The sequence below is a fragment of the Doryrhamphus excisus genome, chromosome 22 (genome assembly GCF_030265055.1).
Source record: "Doryrhamphus excisus isolate RoL2022-K1 chromosome 22, RoL_Dexc_1.0, whole genome shotgun sequence".
NCBI lineage: Eukaryota > Metazoa > Chordata > Actinopteri > Syngnathiformes > Syngnathidae > Doryrhamphus > Doryrhamphus excisus.
The window spans coordinates 1,984,070-2,000,976 of record NC_080487.1 but is presented as its reverse complement, the minus strand read 5'-3'; the positions used below and the strand labels follow the sequence as shown (position 1 = coordinate 2,000,976).

General features: G+C 41.0%; 2 protein-coding genes across 7 annotated transcripts in view; one reads left to right on the top strand and one right to left on the bottom strand.

Moving 5' to 3' along the window:
- faap100 (FA core complex associated protein 100) overlaps window positions 1-16,907 on the top strand; it is a 53,943-nt gene that overhangs the window by 31,636 nt on the left and 5,400 nt on the right. For all 3 annotated transcript variants that reach the window (XM_058062563.1, XM_058062564.1, XM_058062562.1), the window contains 3 exons: window positions 11,493-11,536; window positions 11,628-12,251; window positions 12,345-16,596. The gene's annotated coding sequence lies outside the window, so the exon portion shown is untranslated. The remainder of the gene's footprint in view (window positions 1-11,492; window positions 11,537-11,627; window positions 12,252-12,344; window positions 16,597-16,907) is intronic.
- Window positions 10,739-16,907, bottom strand: part of bahcc1b (BAH domain and coiled-coil containing 1b) — a 64,479-nt gene continuing 58,310 nt past the window's right edge. For all 4 annotated transcript variants that reach the window (XM_058062558.1, XM_058062560.1, XM_058062557.1 and 1 more), the window contains exons 20-28: window positions 16,349-16,541; window positions 16,095-16,212; window positions 15,303-15,378; window positions 15,108-15,216; window positions 14,918-15,031; window positions 14,671-14,808; window positions 11,988-13,330; window positions 11,615-11,851; window positions 10,739-11,025 (exon numbers count right to left, since the gene is read on the bottom strand). In XM_058062558.1, the coding sequence (XP_057918541.1) occupies window positions 10,816-11,025; window positions 11,615-11,851; window positions 11,988-13,330; window positions 14,671-14,808; window positions 14,918-15,031; window positions 15,108-15,216; window positions 15,303-15,378; window positions 16,095-16,212; window positions 16,349-16,541 (2,538 nt within the window). In that variant the 3' untranslated portion in view covers window positions 10,739-10,815. The remainder of the gene's footprint in view (window positions 11,026-11,614; window positions 11,852-11,987; window positions 13,331-14,670; window positions 14,809-14,917; window positions 15,032-15,107; window positions 15,217-15,302; window positions 15,379-16,094; window positions 16,213-16,348; window positions 16,542-16,907) is intronic.

Sequence of the window (16,907 nt, the reverse complement as noted above, 5' to 3'; positions counted from 1 at the left end):
AGTGATGTGCCACGTGGTGTGATTGATGAAGGATGGACTGATGAACACTTGACGAGATGAAAGCATGAGGAACGTGCGCACACGCACACACACACACACACACACACACACTTCCATTCTATCCACGCTGAGGGCACAAAGCCATGACTCAGGCCTCTGATCTTCACGTGTAGGCAATGCAAATTAGCCTCCCAAATGCTTTAACTAGTCTTTATCGTACAGTTATTCAACTGTAGGCAAATATTGTACTCTCATGTTAATCTACTTAGAATAGTCATTTTGAGATGACATGCTACTGTATGGACTCATAAGTCAGTCAATGAGATGTGCTAAGTAAAAAAACTACATCGTATTAACGGTTGCACTGGTTATGAATGACTTTCTTGACATATGTTAAGACTTCATAAACAGTATTGAGTTCTCACATTTAATTACTTAGCAATAAATAGTAGCTAATACTTCGGCGATGGTAAAAACAAAATCATAATAATAATGATATTAGTCATAGTAATGCAAATAATACAACACAATTTTTAAGGATGTTTAAAAAATAACAGATACGTGTATAAAATAATGAATGATTTAGAAGTACATACAGTATAACACCATCCTCTTATTTTCTTATCAAGTAGCATATTTAATCATTTTGAGGGAGCTTGTTGTACTTTAGCGTGTCTCATGTAACTCAAATAAGGTAAATAAATGATTATGATTATGATTATTATTATTTGAGAATGATGAAACTCTGTACACAAGGCTTACTTTTCTTTCTTTAGTGAAGCTTTCTATGTCCTCCATGTATGCATGCGCTAACTGTAACATACAGATAATACTATCTATAAATGTACATTAAATATGCTAAACACAAGTAGCTAGCCAAAACACAAGCTAACTAACAGCTACAGTACATTACACCATCAAATTCACAAGCTAAATATAATAAAAACTAAACAAAATAATAATTCGGGAACATTTGAGATCGTTGTTTTAAGTGATTTTTACACATAGATAATCACAAAGACCAAAGTCTCCCAAGGTTCCAACGTTTTATGAACTTATATATTGCTAGCTTGTGCTTCACAGAGAGAAGAAAAAACGTCAAAGATTGTCTAATCGCGAGAAGAGCACTCACTCTTGCTGTCACTGAAACGATTGTTTTTGGAGAAGATGTCTAACTCGTATCTTTTTAAACATATCTTTTTAACCGGTTGTACTATACATTTGTACACATTTATTACCGACTCTGAACCTGTTTACACATTTTAAATCAACTCAGAAATAACATGAAAACACTGTCTTACACCCAAAGACATAACAGCCGCAACCACGATAATAAACTCTCTGACATCAGCAGTCAACACCAGCTATCACAAAACAGTATAATTGGTTCATAGATACAGTAGTTTACTGTATTTGTACACACTGAAGCACAGGAATGCTAAAAACTGTAGTAATGCACTGGATGGTGAATACAGTATTGTGACATGTACAGTGTTGTAGTGTGTGTCAATGTCATGCAGCTGTAGGGCAATAAATAAAATGTACCGGGATGCTGAGGTGACACGTTAATCCGTAAATCTACTGTTCGGGAGGGGGGGGCAGCCAACCATCCTGTATAAGCAAGGTTACTCACTGGTGGACAGATGTTTGGACGTGTGCTCACACACTCCCCTTTTGCACAGTCGGACAGAACCAGGAAGTTAGATGTCTCACACACACACACACACACACACACACACACACAGTACAGGAGAACAGTCCACCTACATGATGAAGACAAGTCAGTGAGTCTGTTTGGATGCACTCAAAAACCCCCGCTGATGAACTCCACAGACAAGAAAACCAGTCTTTCTTGATTTGTATCTCTCTCCATTACACACACACACACACACACACACACACACACACACACACGCATGCATGCACACAGTGATGTGCAGTCAGTGGAGGCATCCTAAAAACAACCAGAAACTGAATAATGATCCAAAATAAATGTTAATATTGGTCCATGAAACTGTATTCTCTATAATGTCTTTAATGTACTGAAAGTGTGACACAATAGTTCTTGCTAATCGGACAACAGAATACTAATACTCTGGTGCTTGCCGCTGCCTCACCAGCAACAAATCAAGTACAAGGTTGTTTTAAGTTCTGCTGAATGAATGAATGAATGAATGAATCTGACGGCCAAGGTGGAGGATTATACACCCAAACTCACCAGGAACAAAGTATCAGAATATTTCCTGGAGAAGGAAAGGTTGCATGTACTATATTTCATATACAAGTAAAAGGTTTGTCAGTTAATAAATTGGGACAAAGAAGTATTTTTTGTTTGTTTGTTTTAACAAAAAGGAATGGTTCTCTTCTTTTTCTTATTTCTTGTATTGAGTAGTGGACTCTCTATAGAAAGATCTTCCAGAATCTGCACCTATTCCAGCCGTATTTACTTGGCTTGTTTTGGAAATGTATTTCACTGTTGCCAACACAATCAATGCAGTTTTAACTGCCTTGAAAAAGCGTTTTGAAAGTCCAGCTGTCAAACAACCCCCCGTGTTTGACGCCACCATGGAGGTCAGTATAGGTAGCCTGAAGAAGACTCTCCTTGATTACCATTCCTTTCAGAAGACAAGTTCCCTTGAGCTTTTCTCCAACTGCTCACAATGCAGATTGTGATCAGGAGCTTCATAAATGTCAGCTCAGCTGCAATGCAGGAAGCTCCTTCAAGTGTGGAGAGTCAATAATTCACTATCTGTAACGTGGAATGTTGCCAACATCTTTGCTCTTATACGCACGGAATGCTATGCTGTTAGCGCTCTTTGAGAGAAGAGGTAGACAAGTAGTTTGGATCTTGGTGTATCCTAAGTTTGAGACGTTTTTAGAAAAAGTCTGGTGGTACAGTGTGTACAATTTTTAAAATTCATCCATTCACTGGAGCCTATCCCAGCTGTCTTGGGGCGAGAGGCGGGGTCAATCACAGGGCACATATAGACAAACAACCATTCACACTCACATTCATACCTATGGACAATTTGGAGTGGCCAATTAAGCTAGCATGTTTTTGGAATGTGGGAGGAAACCGGAGTACCCGAAGAAAACCCACACATGCACGGGGAGAACATGCAAACTCCACACAGAGATGGCAGAGGGTGGGATTAATTTTTTAAATGTAATAATTAAAAAAAATACGAGTTATTATGGATATGTTGTAGAAAATCTAATTTGAATTATACCATCAGAACACGATGATGTGTGCTGCTGGACTGTAATAATGATAAATACAAATTTGTGTCTAAAATACATGTATTTGTATTTAAAAAAATGATATTGAAATGTTTGTATCAGTAATATATAGGAAGCTACTATTGTGATATTCCATGGTGCGGATTATGACTCCATATCGAATATAAACAAAGTGACAGTAGTGCTGTCTTTGCCTTTGAATGCAACGCTGCTCGTGAAAATGTACAGAAAGGCAGCCGGTCTACTTGTTAGCCTGGTGGCTGTTCCATCAATTCCTATTTCAATTGGTGATAAAAGCGCACGTATGGAAACATCTCCCAAGACGGTCACCCAGTGCTAATTTGCGATGTGTGTCAGGCTGACAGGCGTACACTTACACCTATTTAAATCATCCCTGCTGTGTGGAACTCAAAGGGAAAGGAAAGAACATACAGGGACGTGAGAGGGGTATGTACTGTATACCGTGTGTGTGTGTGTGTGTGTGTGTGTGTGTGTGTGTGTGCATGGAGGACGGGCAGGATGTTGCGCCATTAGTTTTATATAAATACACCGCACAGTCGCTAGGGTGGTTGTGGCCGCCCCGTTTGGCAGTTACAGATACAGATCAGATCATAATTCTCATTGCATACATTTGTGACGCTGCAGCTATCGGGTGTCTGCAGCTCCACTTGCTGAGTCCGATACAGCAGTTATGATGACTGATGGGGACACAAACTCACCGGGGCAAGATAGCTTGGAAAAAAATGCACTCAATCGCTCAGCTTTGATGAGGTATTCATTCAGCTCAATGTTTACTGTGCGTTATGCTGGGAGTTTCTGATTGTGGGTTGGCTATGTACTGTATCGGTGTCACTCAAACCGGGCCAGATGATGCTGTTGACTGTACTAACAATACTGGCCTTTTTTGGTAATGGTAATGGTTTAATTTCATTTGAACATGCATCAGATTACAATTGAATGCATCACATAATCAGTTCACAGTTCCACATGTCGAAAGGAGTAGGAAGAAGCAAAGCTTATTAAATCCTACCCCTCCATCTGGTACTTTTACAATCAGTAACTGTTACATTTGTTCACTTCCTGCTTTCCTAAAAGTTTTTTTTATTTAAAAAATGTGTGTATATATATATATATTTTTTTGTCACGTACCAAAGTCGGAGGTGATATGACCATCCAATGACATAATGGTTACCATAGTAACTGTCAATATGGTGATATATATAGCACATCATGACTGGTTCAAGACTCTTCATCCTTGTATTTAGCAAACATCAACTGCTTGTATTGTTCCTTGAATTGGCTCATCGTTGTGCATTGTTTGATTTCCTTACTCAATCCATTCCATAGTTTGATTCCACATACTGAAATGCTATGGCTTTTAACGTAGTCCTAGCATAGAAGTGTTTCAAATGTACTTCTTCCCTTAGATCATATTTCTCCCCTCGCAAGTTGAAGTATTTGTGATTTTGGAAATAAGGAGTTAGTATGTTCTCTGTAGGCGGCATTTTTGCAGTACACTTAGCGAGTGAAGATTGCTTTTATAGTTATTAGCCCATATTTCCACACAATAAGTGAGATATGGTAGAACCAGAGAGCAGTAAAGAGTGTGGAGTGATTACTGATCGAGAATAAATTTTGCTTTGTTCAATATTGAAATATTTCTGGCCATCTTATGTTGTATATTTGTAATATGAGCTTTCCAGCTCATATTGTGGGGCCTTTTTTGGGCCTTAATATAGGCTTCCACAACCAATACTCAAATTATCCAGACACTCATTCACACCCAAGAATATCCACTTATTGTTTTTCTTTATCTTTCTGTTATTTAGACCACATGTACACGCATAATAAAGACGTTGTGATCAGATCATAATTCTCGTAGTAATGGGTAAAGAAGTCCTAAAAGGGGGTTTTCGTTGGTGTCGTCATGCAGAAAAAGAACATGGACTTGACTTCCACGCTGCCGAGAAGCCATGATTTATGTACGTGTACCATCTGTTAGCACGGAATACGTTGCACAACTTCCAATGAGTCAGATTGAAGACACACACACACACACACACACACACACACAAGATGGATACCAGTGACGAGCTCATAGGGGCTCATATGAACGATAAATGAGGCGAGGCACAGAAAAGAGCTGATCTCCTTACAGCTTCCCATGAATGACCTGAGTATACCCCAACACACACACACACACACACACACACACACATTCAACGCATAAACACACACACTGAAACTATCTGCACACACGCAGCATCCCACAGCAGCTGCATCCATTTATTTACCTCTGTGACAAGTTGATGGTGAACGCAAAGGCTTTCTTTAGAAACACCACAACACAAACCCGGATTTCACCACCTCTCACTTGCTTTCTTTACCATATCTTTGGAACAATCTAGACACACTTGCATAAACACACACACACACACACACACACACATCAGCTCATGACGGATAACCTCTGGACCCCTTCAGGCGAGCGACATACTTTAAGTGAGGTGTCCTGCACGGCTCCCGAAAGAAAACAAAGCAACAACAACAAAAAAGGACAGTAAAGCAAACAGACACACCTGAAGTATCTTCATAGTATGAACTTCATGATATGAAAATTGTATTATTTTTCCTTATAATATTACCAATTTATTCTTCGAAAATTACAACTATTTTTCTTTAGAATGTAACATTTTCTTTCAATATTTTGACTTTATTCTTTTAAAATATTATAGTGATTTTCCCATTTTTATTGTTAATTTTGCCCATCATTCACAATCCTTATGTTAAATATGAACATAGTATGAACTTTATGATATGAAAATTGTATTATTTTTCCTTATATATTACCAATTTATTCCTCAAAAATTACAACTATTTCTCTTTAGAATGTAACATTTTTCTCTCAATATTTTGACCTTTCTTGTAAAATATTATAGTGATTTTTCCATTTTTACTGTTAATTTTGCCCATCATTCACAATCCTTATGTTAAATATGAACATAGTATGAACTTTATGATATGAAAATTTTATTATTTTTCCTTATATATTACCAATTTATTCCTCAAAAATTACAACTATTTCTCTTTAGAATGTAACATTTTTCTCAATATTTTGACTTTATTCTTTTAAAATATTAGTGATTTTCCCATTTTTATTGTTAATTTTGCCCATCATTCACAATCCTTATGTTAAATATGAACATAGTATGAACTTTATTATATGAAAATTTTATTATTTTTCCTTATATATTACCAATTTATTCCTCAAAAATTACAACTATTTCTCTTTAGAATGTAACATTTTTCTCTCAATATTTTGACTTTATTCTTTTAAAATATTAGTGATTTTCCCATTTTTATTGTTCATTTTGCCCATCATTCACAATCCTTATGTTAAATATGAACATAGTATGAACTTTATGATATGAAAATTGTATTATTTTTCCTTATATATTACCAATTTATTCCTCAAAAATTACAACTATTTCTCTTTAGAATGTAACATTTTTCTCTCAATATTTTGACTTTATTCTTTTAAAATATTATAGTGATTTTCCCATTTTTATTGTTAATTTTGCCCATCATTCACAATCCTTATGTTAAATATGAACATAGTATGAACTTTGATATGAAAATTGTATTATTTTTCCTTATATATTACCAATTTATTCCTCAAAAATTACAACTATTTCTCTTTAGAATGTAACATTTTTCTCTCAATATTTTGACTTTTCTCGTAAAATATTATAGTGATTTTTCCATTTTTACTGTTAATTTTGCCCATCATTCACAATCCTTATGTTAAATATGAACATAGTATGAACTTTATGATATGAAAATTGTATTTTTCCTTATATATTACCAATTTATTCCTCAAAAATTACAGCTATTTCTCTTTAGAATGTAACATTTTTCTCTCAATATTTTGACCTTTCTTGTAATATATTATAGTGATTTTTCCATTTTTACTGTTAATTTTGCCCATCATTCACAATCCTTATGTTAAATATGAACACATATTTATGAGGAAAAAAATACATGACAATATACTGTATTGCAGTCTACTAGTTTAATTTTTTGTATGTTACACTCATCGGCACTCTGTGTGTATGCTAGTGGCCCCGCCTCCACCCGCCGAGAGAAAGAGAAAACTGTATGATTGACAAAAGAGCTCACTTCTTCATGACGTTGTTAAAAAAAAATGAGACCCTAATGCCATGGGTCATGATGTGACCGCATAAAGTGTTAAATACCAGCAAACAATTCTAAAAAAAAATGTTGGCATTATTATTATTATTGTTATCGTAGCTTTTGGTGATTTTGTGGTCACCATAAGGCTATGAATACCAAAACACACACACACACACACACACATATCACCGAGCCTGTGGCATGTTTGCTCTTACTGCATGAAAGCACTCTCCCATTAACCCAGAAGGCACCCTCATACCCTGGCCTAGCCTCCCATTGTGCCCCTATCTCCCGCAGCATTGTGGGTAAAGTAGTCTAACAATGTCAGCCAGATAAGCTCAATGCAAACCTGCTGATAAGGAGTCAAAGACTGCACTTAACGTCTCTGTGTGTGTGTGTGTGGTTTTTACGGTGTCGGTTGATTGGGGAGCCAATGAGCAGTGTGTGTCTGTGTGTGTGTGTGTGTGTGTGTCATTGGCAAGCTGTGGTGTTTCATATCGCTGCAATAACAAGCTAACCTGCTAAAACACAGTAGACAAAGAAATGTAAACACACATATTGGACAAAAGCCTGCTATTTTAAACAGTGGCTAAGGACCATTAAAGATGTTTGGGTGAAAAAATGGTGAGTCACTACCTTTTCCTGTACTGAGATGTGTGTGTGTGGGGGGGGGGGGGGCACGCTTGCTGAAGGAGTGGCTATCAGTCGAGAAGTTTACGACCAGAGTTAAAACAACACTATAGCTTTTTTTTGATGCCACAGACACACGGCAACCAGACTGCCATTGGAGGTCAAAGGTAAATCCTCCCAACGCAGACATTAATGTCGCAATAAGCCGTGTCACAAAAGCTTTGCTTATTGTGTCATAAAAATAAACGGGTGTGAATATGTTCACAGGAAGCCTCATATAAAAAAGGAATAAATTGGCTCACCTTGTTCCAGTAATTCCACACCTGTAATCTCAATGTTCCTGCTTACTCAATAACGTTAAATAACGTCCAGTTGAATTTGGAATTGCAAAACTGCATTCCCAAATTGACCCAAGTACAGCATAGTGTAACGTTATGTTGCTCTGAGATGTATGTGTTCCGATATAGACATTGAACGCAACCTGTTCCACATGTAAATGGGTGTGTAAACATCCTCCATGTTTATAGTTAATTGGTGTTTTTTTTTTTGTTCAAAGAGGAAGCTTTTGGGATGAGATCTGGATGTAAACAGCCAGAGGGGCGAACCCCGGAGCAAAAGCCACCTTTATTTGTCATTTAAGTGAAGGTTTGAAATCCACACAGGTTGAAAGCTGATATCTGCGCTTTGTTGCTTTAATGGTTCTGTTCCGTTTTGATTATCGCCAAGACCCGGCCCACCTGTACAACCCGCCCGCGGTCTCTCTCATGAAACCCGGCGAGATACAGTTTCATACTAACCACCCCCCCCCCACCCCCCCCCCCACACACACATCTATCACAGCTACAGTTTCAAATGGCCCACAGGCCCCCCCGCCGCCCCCTCCGTACCCATCTTCCTTCCATTCTTCCACTCTTTTATCCCATGGTCCATTTTCCTTCAGTTGACAAATGATCGGCATTGATGAGCACAAGGCGCTATTCACAGAGCTCACACCCAACAGGAAAATAGAAAAAAAACAAAATAAAACACTCCAGATGCGTCTCGTTTCTTAAGAAATATTTGTTTTAATTAAACACAAAAAGGCAATAAAATTAAGATAAATATTTGTCATTTTGTACATGAGGAAATATTGATGAAATACTTCCATATTAAGAAATAATATATTTTAGTAGGCCATCTCAACCATACAAAGCAGGTTCCAGTAGGGAGGAAAATATGTCCAAATGGGATGATCAGAAGTGAATCCAGTGTTTCTTATTTTAAACCTTTTTTTTTTTTTTTTTTTTACAAAACAGTTTCACATTTCAAAAAGTATTTGTCATCAACATAGTTGTCAAAAGTCAGTCAAAAGCCCTAGAAAGAAAAAGGCATGTGTGTCTGTACATCCTATACAACAGTCATCACAGGCGGAAAACAATGTGACACACACACACACACACACACACACATAAACACACACACACAGAAACACACAAACATTTTTGGCAAAGCAGGAATAAAAGTGACAAGAAGCATTTTGTGATTTGATCCTTTTTTTTTTTTTTGTCTCTCAACATCGTCCCATTGATTGGCGCTGATTGTCCTTCACAGTCACATGATGCCATTCTGGTTGCCATAGAGACCTCAAGTGCATCAGCTGGGCAGTGTGCAATGTTGCTACGACGTCTCTGAGAGAGCTGTCATAGCAACACTGGATGAACATGAAGAGGACGCGTAAAGAGAGGAACTCCACTTAAAAAAACAAACAACCAAAAAAAAAAAAAAAACTCAGTGATTGCAGGGGTCCCGGATTCAGATTTGATTGATTTTGATTCATAAAACGATCTTCTAATGCGATGAAGTGTAAACTCACAGGTGCTTTGGTATAGTTCTTTTAGATGCCAGACAAATATTTACATTTCATAGAAATACAGGCTGAAATAGACGAGCGAAGAGCAGAAACTTGGTTTCTTATGCAGTCAGGAAATGCATGTTAAAATAACAATTTGACGGACGCATGTTTAAAAGCTTTTCTAGCCTCCGAAAAGTAGGCTTTTTCACATCAGGCGTATTTTATGACCTCATCTGTGATCATTTCAGTGCATTCAAAGAGAAGGAAACAGCCTTTAACATACATCCGAGTAAAATGCTCTGCAAACAAATAATAAAAAAGACACGGACAAATATCTATGTATAGTATTTACATTATTATACACATAATGCTACTTAAAGCACATACAGTCTCCCATGCACGCACACGCACGCATTCCCAAAAAACTATACCTGTACAAGTGTCTTTGCACCTGACGGATGCGAGAGAGGTATCGATGTGTATGGCTTGACAGACGATGTGTTAAAAGACATACCGATGATGTCATCCTTGCTTCCAACCAGTGATACACACACAGTGACACGCATAACGAGTGCATTTGTTTGTGTTTTTTTTTGGTCCTGTCGGGGCTCTCCTCATCATCGAACTAGCAGTATAAGACCTTCCCAATTTTCCAAAACCAGTGTGGTTTACAGTGATTCTCCTTGCTATCCAGTCTTCCCGCTCTTTTGAAAGCAACGGAACTCCAAAGTGCACGCAGCCGAAGACTCTTGTTGCTTCAGGTGACAGGAAGAACCGAGCAGACTCCTTTGATGAGTGCCAGAACTGCCACAGGGTAGCCCCCCCCCCCCCCCAATCCCGCCCCCCCAATCCCGTCTGGTCCTGACTGGCAATCATGGCAGCCATCAGCTTGATGGGTTTGGACGTTGCAGCCGTGGGCGCTAGGACACAATAGCCATGCCGTCAGCGCCGATCAGCTGGCCCGTGGTGGGCTCGTACGTTCCCGCCAGATAGAAAAGGTCATTCCCCGCGGCGCCGGTCTTGTGGTCTCGGATCATGTGATCGTACTCGGCCCTGCTGACCACCTGGCAGCAGTGAGAGATGGTCTGGACGTCGTTCTCGTCCTCGTGACTCGACTGGTACAACGCGTTCTTGGGGAGGCAAGAATCAAAATGTGGCGTTAATTATTATATAACGGTTTTCTCTCGCTTTATTGCAGTCTGATTATCGCAGTAATGACACAAAACAATGAGACATTACCTTACCTTACATTACCTTACCTTACATTAACTTAACACTGCATAAAAGCCAAGGTAAGAGTGAAAAAAGGTTCTTCTCCCATCCCATGTGGAAGTGGTACATTTTTTACTTCTTTAGTTTATAAAAAATAAATTGGAGGCTAACTAGTTAGCTTGGTAGCGGCTAATGACACTATATTAAAAATAAAAAACAGCTACTAATTTCAAAATGAGAAGGTTTTCGAGGGATAAAATACCACCTGGCAGGTTTGTCTTCTATTTGGTGAATTATTTAAATGATTACCAATCTATCAATTATATATTAAGTTGTAAGAAGCTGTGGTGAACTATGATCTTTATGTTCTTTTAATGTTCTTTAGTCTGCAACATGGAAATAATCGGCACAAGGCAACTAATATTCCAGGTAAATGTCACAATTATGAAATTATAATATTTATAATTATGATGATGAATTTATGTGAGACACCGTAAGTGACTTTACCTTGCCGTCGCAGTGTCGTTTCCCCAGGCGAGTCTCCTCCGGGTGGTAGAACCACTTGACCCTGACCACCATGCTGGAGCTCCAGGATTCCCACAGGCTCTCCACCCTGCCCACGTAAGGTAGCTGGGGCCTGCCCGGCGACAGAAAGACGGCGCAGTCGCCGACCCGCACCGTCTCCTTGCCGCGCACGATGGCTTTGTAGAAGAGCTTGCGAGCTTTTCCCTTCAGGCCTCTCCTCTGTGAGACGATAAAAGGACTATTGAGGTGAAGATATTAAAGGCCCAAAAACCATATAGTCCCAAAACATCTACTATTAATACATCTGGCTCTGGACTGCATGTAAACATCGGTTTTTATTACTGGATGTTCTTACCTGAGTTGGGTTACCAGACCATTTCCACAGCTGGCGCCCAGGCAGCAGCGGAGCCATGTTGGTTTGCGGCTCAGGTGACGACATCCTGTGCCTTTTAGGGTCTTTGGAGGCAGGTTTAAGATGCTGGGCGCTACTAGGAACTCCTTCCTTCCTCTTCAGTTGTGTCTTGGCCGCCATGCTTCCTTCGGACAAATACTCTGTCCTGTCCTCAGATTTCTCCATCCTGCCTTTTGAGTGGGTGATGCCGGTCTTGGCCACGTAAGGGTGAGCTGGGGTTGTGGAGTTAGTGTTTGTGGACTCGGGGGTCAATAGGTCGGAGGTCAAGTTCTGTCTGTTCTTGTGTTTGTCCTGCTGCAGCAGAGCACGGCGCAGGAGAACCGATGAGGACTCTTCGTCGGACGAGTACGAGGAGTCGTTGTCCGAGGAGTAAAGGGACGAGGATGACACGGAGCCCGAAGAGGAAGAGGATGACGACGAGGAGGAGAAGCAAACTGACAGGCGGGAGAGAAAGCCGCCGTGTCGATGAGATGCGACGGACGTGTTTCTTCTTCGCGCCCCTTCATCTTGACCACCGTCCTCGTCGTCCTCATCCAGCTCAGAGTAAGAACTCGGGCAGTCGCTGGCGTAATCCAGACTGTAATCTCCAGTTTGGCCTCCATGACCGCCGGACGGTGGGTCTTTCTGCAAAAGGGGGCCGCGTCTGTCCTTGCCTCCTTTCCTTGCATCCTTCACCAACAAGGATGGGTGAATGTATCGTAGCGGAGCGCCTCCTGATGGAAAACTTCGACCTCCTCTTCCTCCATTCCCGAGTCGAAGCAGCGCCTTGCCATTCTTCGTTTTGGGTGACATCACACCTTCGTGATCCAGCTTCACTAGGAACTGCTTCCTGTCTCGTTCGCTGACTTGCTTCTTGCTCCCCGTTGCCAGGGTGACACCCGAGGCACAGGAAGAGGAATCCCGAGGTGCCACGGTCGATGATGCGGCGTTCACCAGGCACCTCGGCATGGCGCTCCCTCCGCCTCCGAAGGCAGAGTAGCTGTTGGCGATGCTGCTGAAAGAGTCAACTGCAAAAGGGGAGCCAAAGATGCCGTTGATGGGGGTGGTTGGCGCGTGCGAGTGGGAGTGGGAGGCGGGGCGATGAAATAACCCCATGTCTCGTTCTCGGGATCTCTTCTGGGTTTTCCGAGAAGTCCCGTTGAAGAGGAAGAAGTCAACCGGGGGTCTCTTCCTGGGTGCAGACCAGCTCACCAAGGAAGTGTTGCCTTTAATTCGAGAGTCCGACTCTGATGTCGCTGCTGTGCTGGCAGTCTTAGGCACTGAGTGGATTTTCTTGGGCCTGCCAACTGAGAAAAGGAGATGACGGCAGAGAGGAGTTAGAATCAATATGAAGTGACAGTTGTTGGGAACCGACTGAGATTAATCGTGGAAGTAAGAGCTCTGCAGAAATTTAATACCATTATCTCCAGCAAGCCAGGTAGGTTTCGACATATCCAATACCTGTCGCTACCTGGAGCGTTATTGTGATGAGTGACACGTGGTTTTTTTTTTTAGCTTCACAAAAACACTGACGACGCTTCATAAAATCACCATTAATGTGGTTACACGGAGCATAAATGGAATTTTTGTCCATATATCTCCCTTCACGCTGACTCATAGGTGTCACGTAATTGGTTGACAGGCGGGAATTGTGTCTGTCTGTGGAGAATGTATTTACTCGTTAGACAAGTACACATGTACTGTATACGTCTTAGACAGCGCAGTATGTTTGAGACATAGATAGATGAAATATATAAAGGTTCTCAGGACAATCTAGTGGGAAATCAAACAAGCATGACAACGCTCATAACTAAGCTATAAACATCTTTAATACGCTTATAAAATGGGATAGTAAAAAAAATGGAGCACGACATGTCAAATTTAATTAGCTTTATTTTTGTTGCGGAATTCTACTAAAATCATGTGAAAAGAGGATCCATTCATCTTAGAGATAGATTAAGGGTTGCATTCAAGGCAGCTAGGTGGCTGTACTGTGATTCTACCGTCCTGGACCAGCAGAGTCCCAAGATTCTTTGCACACCACCGCTCATATCTGGGTTACGAGTGGAATCGAACTATGGAATAGATTGAGTAAGACCCTCAAACAATGCACAACGATGAGCCAATTCAAGAAACAATACAAGCAGTTGATGTTTGCTAAATACAAGGATGAAGAGTCTTGAACCAAAAAAATAAAATTAAAAAATTTAAATAAATAATAAATAAAAAAATTTATAAACGTGAAAATAAATGAACGTGACAAAAATAAAATAAAAAAAAATAACTATAAACTATAACTGTAAACTATATTAGGAAAGCAGGAAGTGAACAAATGTAACAGTTACTGATTGTAAAAGTACCAGATGGAGGGGTAGGATTTAATAAGCTTTGCTTCTTCCTACTCCTTTTGGACATGTGGAACTGGGAACTGATTATGTGATGCATTAATTGTAATCCGATGCATGTTCAAATTAAATTAAACCATTACCATTACCAAAAAAGGCCAGTATTGTTAGTACAGTCAACGGCATCGTGCCACGTTTATCACTATTAATGAAATTAAACCATTACCATGACTAATGCTAACATATAGCCACCTAGCATCTCGACTACAGGATGTTTATGATGCATGTACTTTATCCCTCACCTGGTCTCTTCTCTTGAGGTTTCCCCGCCTGTTCCTCATTGGCTGATTTCTCTGTGGGCGTGTCTTTCTTCTCCTGTGTAGAGCCGCGTCTGCATCGGCGGCCCGGCGAGATCAGAAGCGCCGGTGATGGTTCCGCACCTAACAAGACATAATTGTTTCATTTCAGTAACAATAATGTATTTTTGAAATGTATGTTTTCATTCACGTGCTATTGTTTTACCAACTCTTGTATTTAGGTTCTACTTACAGCAGATTTCATATCCTGGCGGCAAAAGTCTGATGTTTGCCAGTGTGATTCTTCCTCGGTCTCCATCATCAAACTCCACCATCACGCTTCCCTCCTTCTCCTCGCTTGGACCTCCTTCAGGAGCACACCGAAGCAGAGTAACATGAGTATTGTGCATTATTAAGTGTGTGTGTGTGTTTGCTGCATTCACCTCTGTGGACATAACCGGGATAAAGACACCGTGAACGCTCGCTCCAGTAAGCACAAACCCGCGTCCCCGCCGTCAGGATGGCCTCAGTCTGGGGCCGCACGTCTAGAACCTGAACCAAAAATAAATACAGTTCATGTGACACCATATATTAAAAGCTATAAAGGATTTTTATGGAACCGCAAGGCTGAAACTCACAGCTTCCTGCAGGATTTGCTCCAGTGAATAGATCCTAGGGCGGTTCCCACGCTCTCCTTCAATGACAACACTAAATCTAGGAAGCAAAACAAGAAGCAAAGATTACGTATGACTTATGTATGACATATGACTAATATGTACAAATAGTGCTTTGTATGTTCGGCATGGTGGTCGAGTGGTTAGCACGCAGACCTCACAGCTAGGAGACCAGGGTTCAATTCCATCCTCGGCCATGTTCTCCCCATGTATGCGTGGGTTTTCTATGTGGGTTTTGTATGAATGTGTTTGTCTATATGTGCCCTGTGATTGGCTGGCCACCAGTCCAGGGTGTACCCCGCCTCTCGCCTGATGACAGCTGGGATAGGCTCCAGCAACCCCCTCAAGACAGCTGGGATAGGCTCCAGCAACCCCCCACGACCCTCGTGAGGAAAAAGCGGTAGAAAATGAATGAATGGTGGTCGAGTTGTTAGCGCGCAGACCTCACAGCTAGGAGACCAGGGTTCAATTCCACCCTCGGCCATGTTCTCCCTGTGCATGCGTGGGTTTTCTCCGGGTACTCCGGTTTCCTCCCACATTCCAAAAACATGCTAGGTTAATTAGCGACTCCAAATTGTCCATAGGTATGAATGTGAGTGTGAATGGTTGTTTGTCTATATGTGCCCTGTGATTGGCTGGCCACCAGTCCAGGGTGTACCCCGCCTCTCACCCAATGACAGCTGGGATAGGCTCCAGCACCCCCCACACCCCTTGTGAGGATAATCTGTAGAAAATGAATGAATGTTTGCAGCGTACATGTCAGGCAGGTCCAACGTTTGGACGCAGGCGGCATACAGCAGTTCATCCTCTTTCGAGATCAGAATCTTCAGGCCGTCCACGAGCATCTCTTTGCTGAGCACGCAGTTGGGCAAGGCTGACGAGCAGAAAGATGCACGGCATGAGGAAGAGCGTGTGAAATATATATAATTTATGCGTAACACAGATAATTACCGTGCAAAGTCATTGTCAAAACATGATTATCGGCGTGTCACTGCCGGGTATACACTTACCGGGTATTTTGCAAGGCATGTTGGGAGGAAGGTGGACCGTAGACTTGTTGCTCTCGTCTCCCTCCTCCTCTTCTTCTTCTTCTTCTTCTTCCTCATCCTCCTCTCCCTCAGAGAAGCTGCTCTCTTCATCCAAGCGAAAGCCGTCGTCTGCTGTGAAGCTCTGCAGGAGGCGACTCACTGCCAGACCTTTGGCCTGAGGCAGGAAACAGGATGTGATGTCAGCATACGGCCAACTAACATTTCTTTAGGTACAAAATAACACAACTACTGATTGTGGATTTATATTTTGTATTTTTGTATTCAGTCGAGATCAAGTGTGATAGTGGACTTGGTGGGAGTGTCAATCAACATCATGAGCCTTATTATTATTATTATTATTATTATTATCTGTGTAAAGGCATCAGCAATATGAGGCGCCTTCTTACATGGACACCACTGAAAGTCTAATTTATTGTTCTCACCTTGACAAACACACACCTCACCATACTACTCATCCCCCAGACAGGTTTAGGCTAGTCTCTATCCAAAGACGGCTGATGAGTGATGAAGAAAAGTCAGC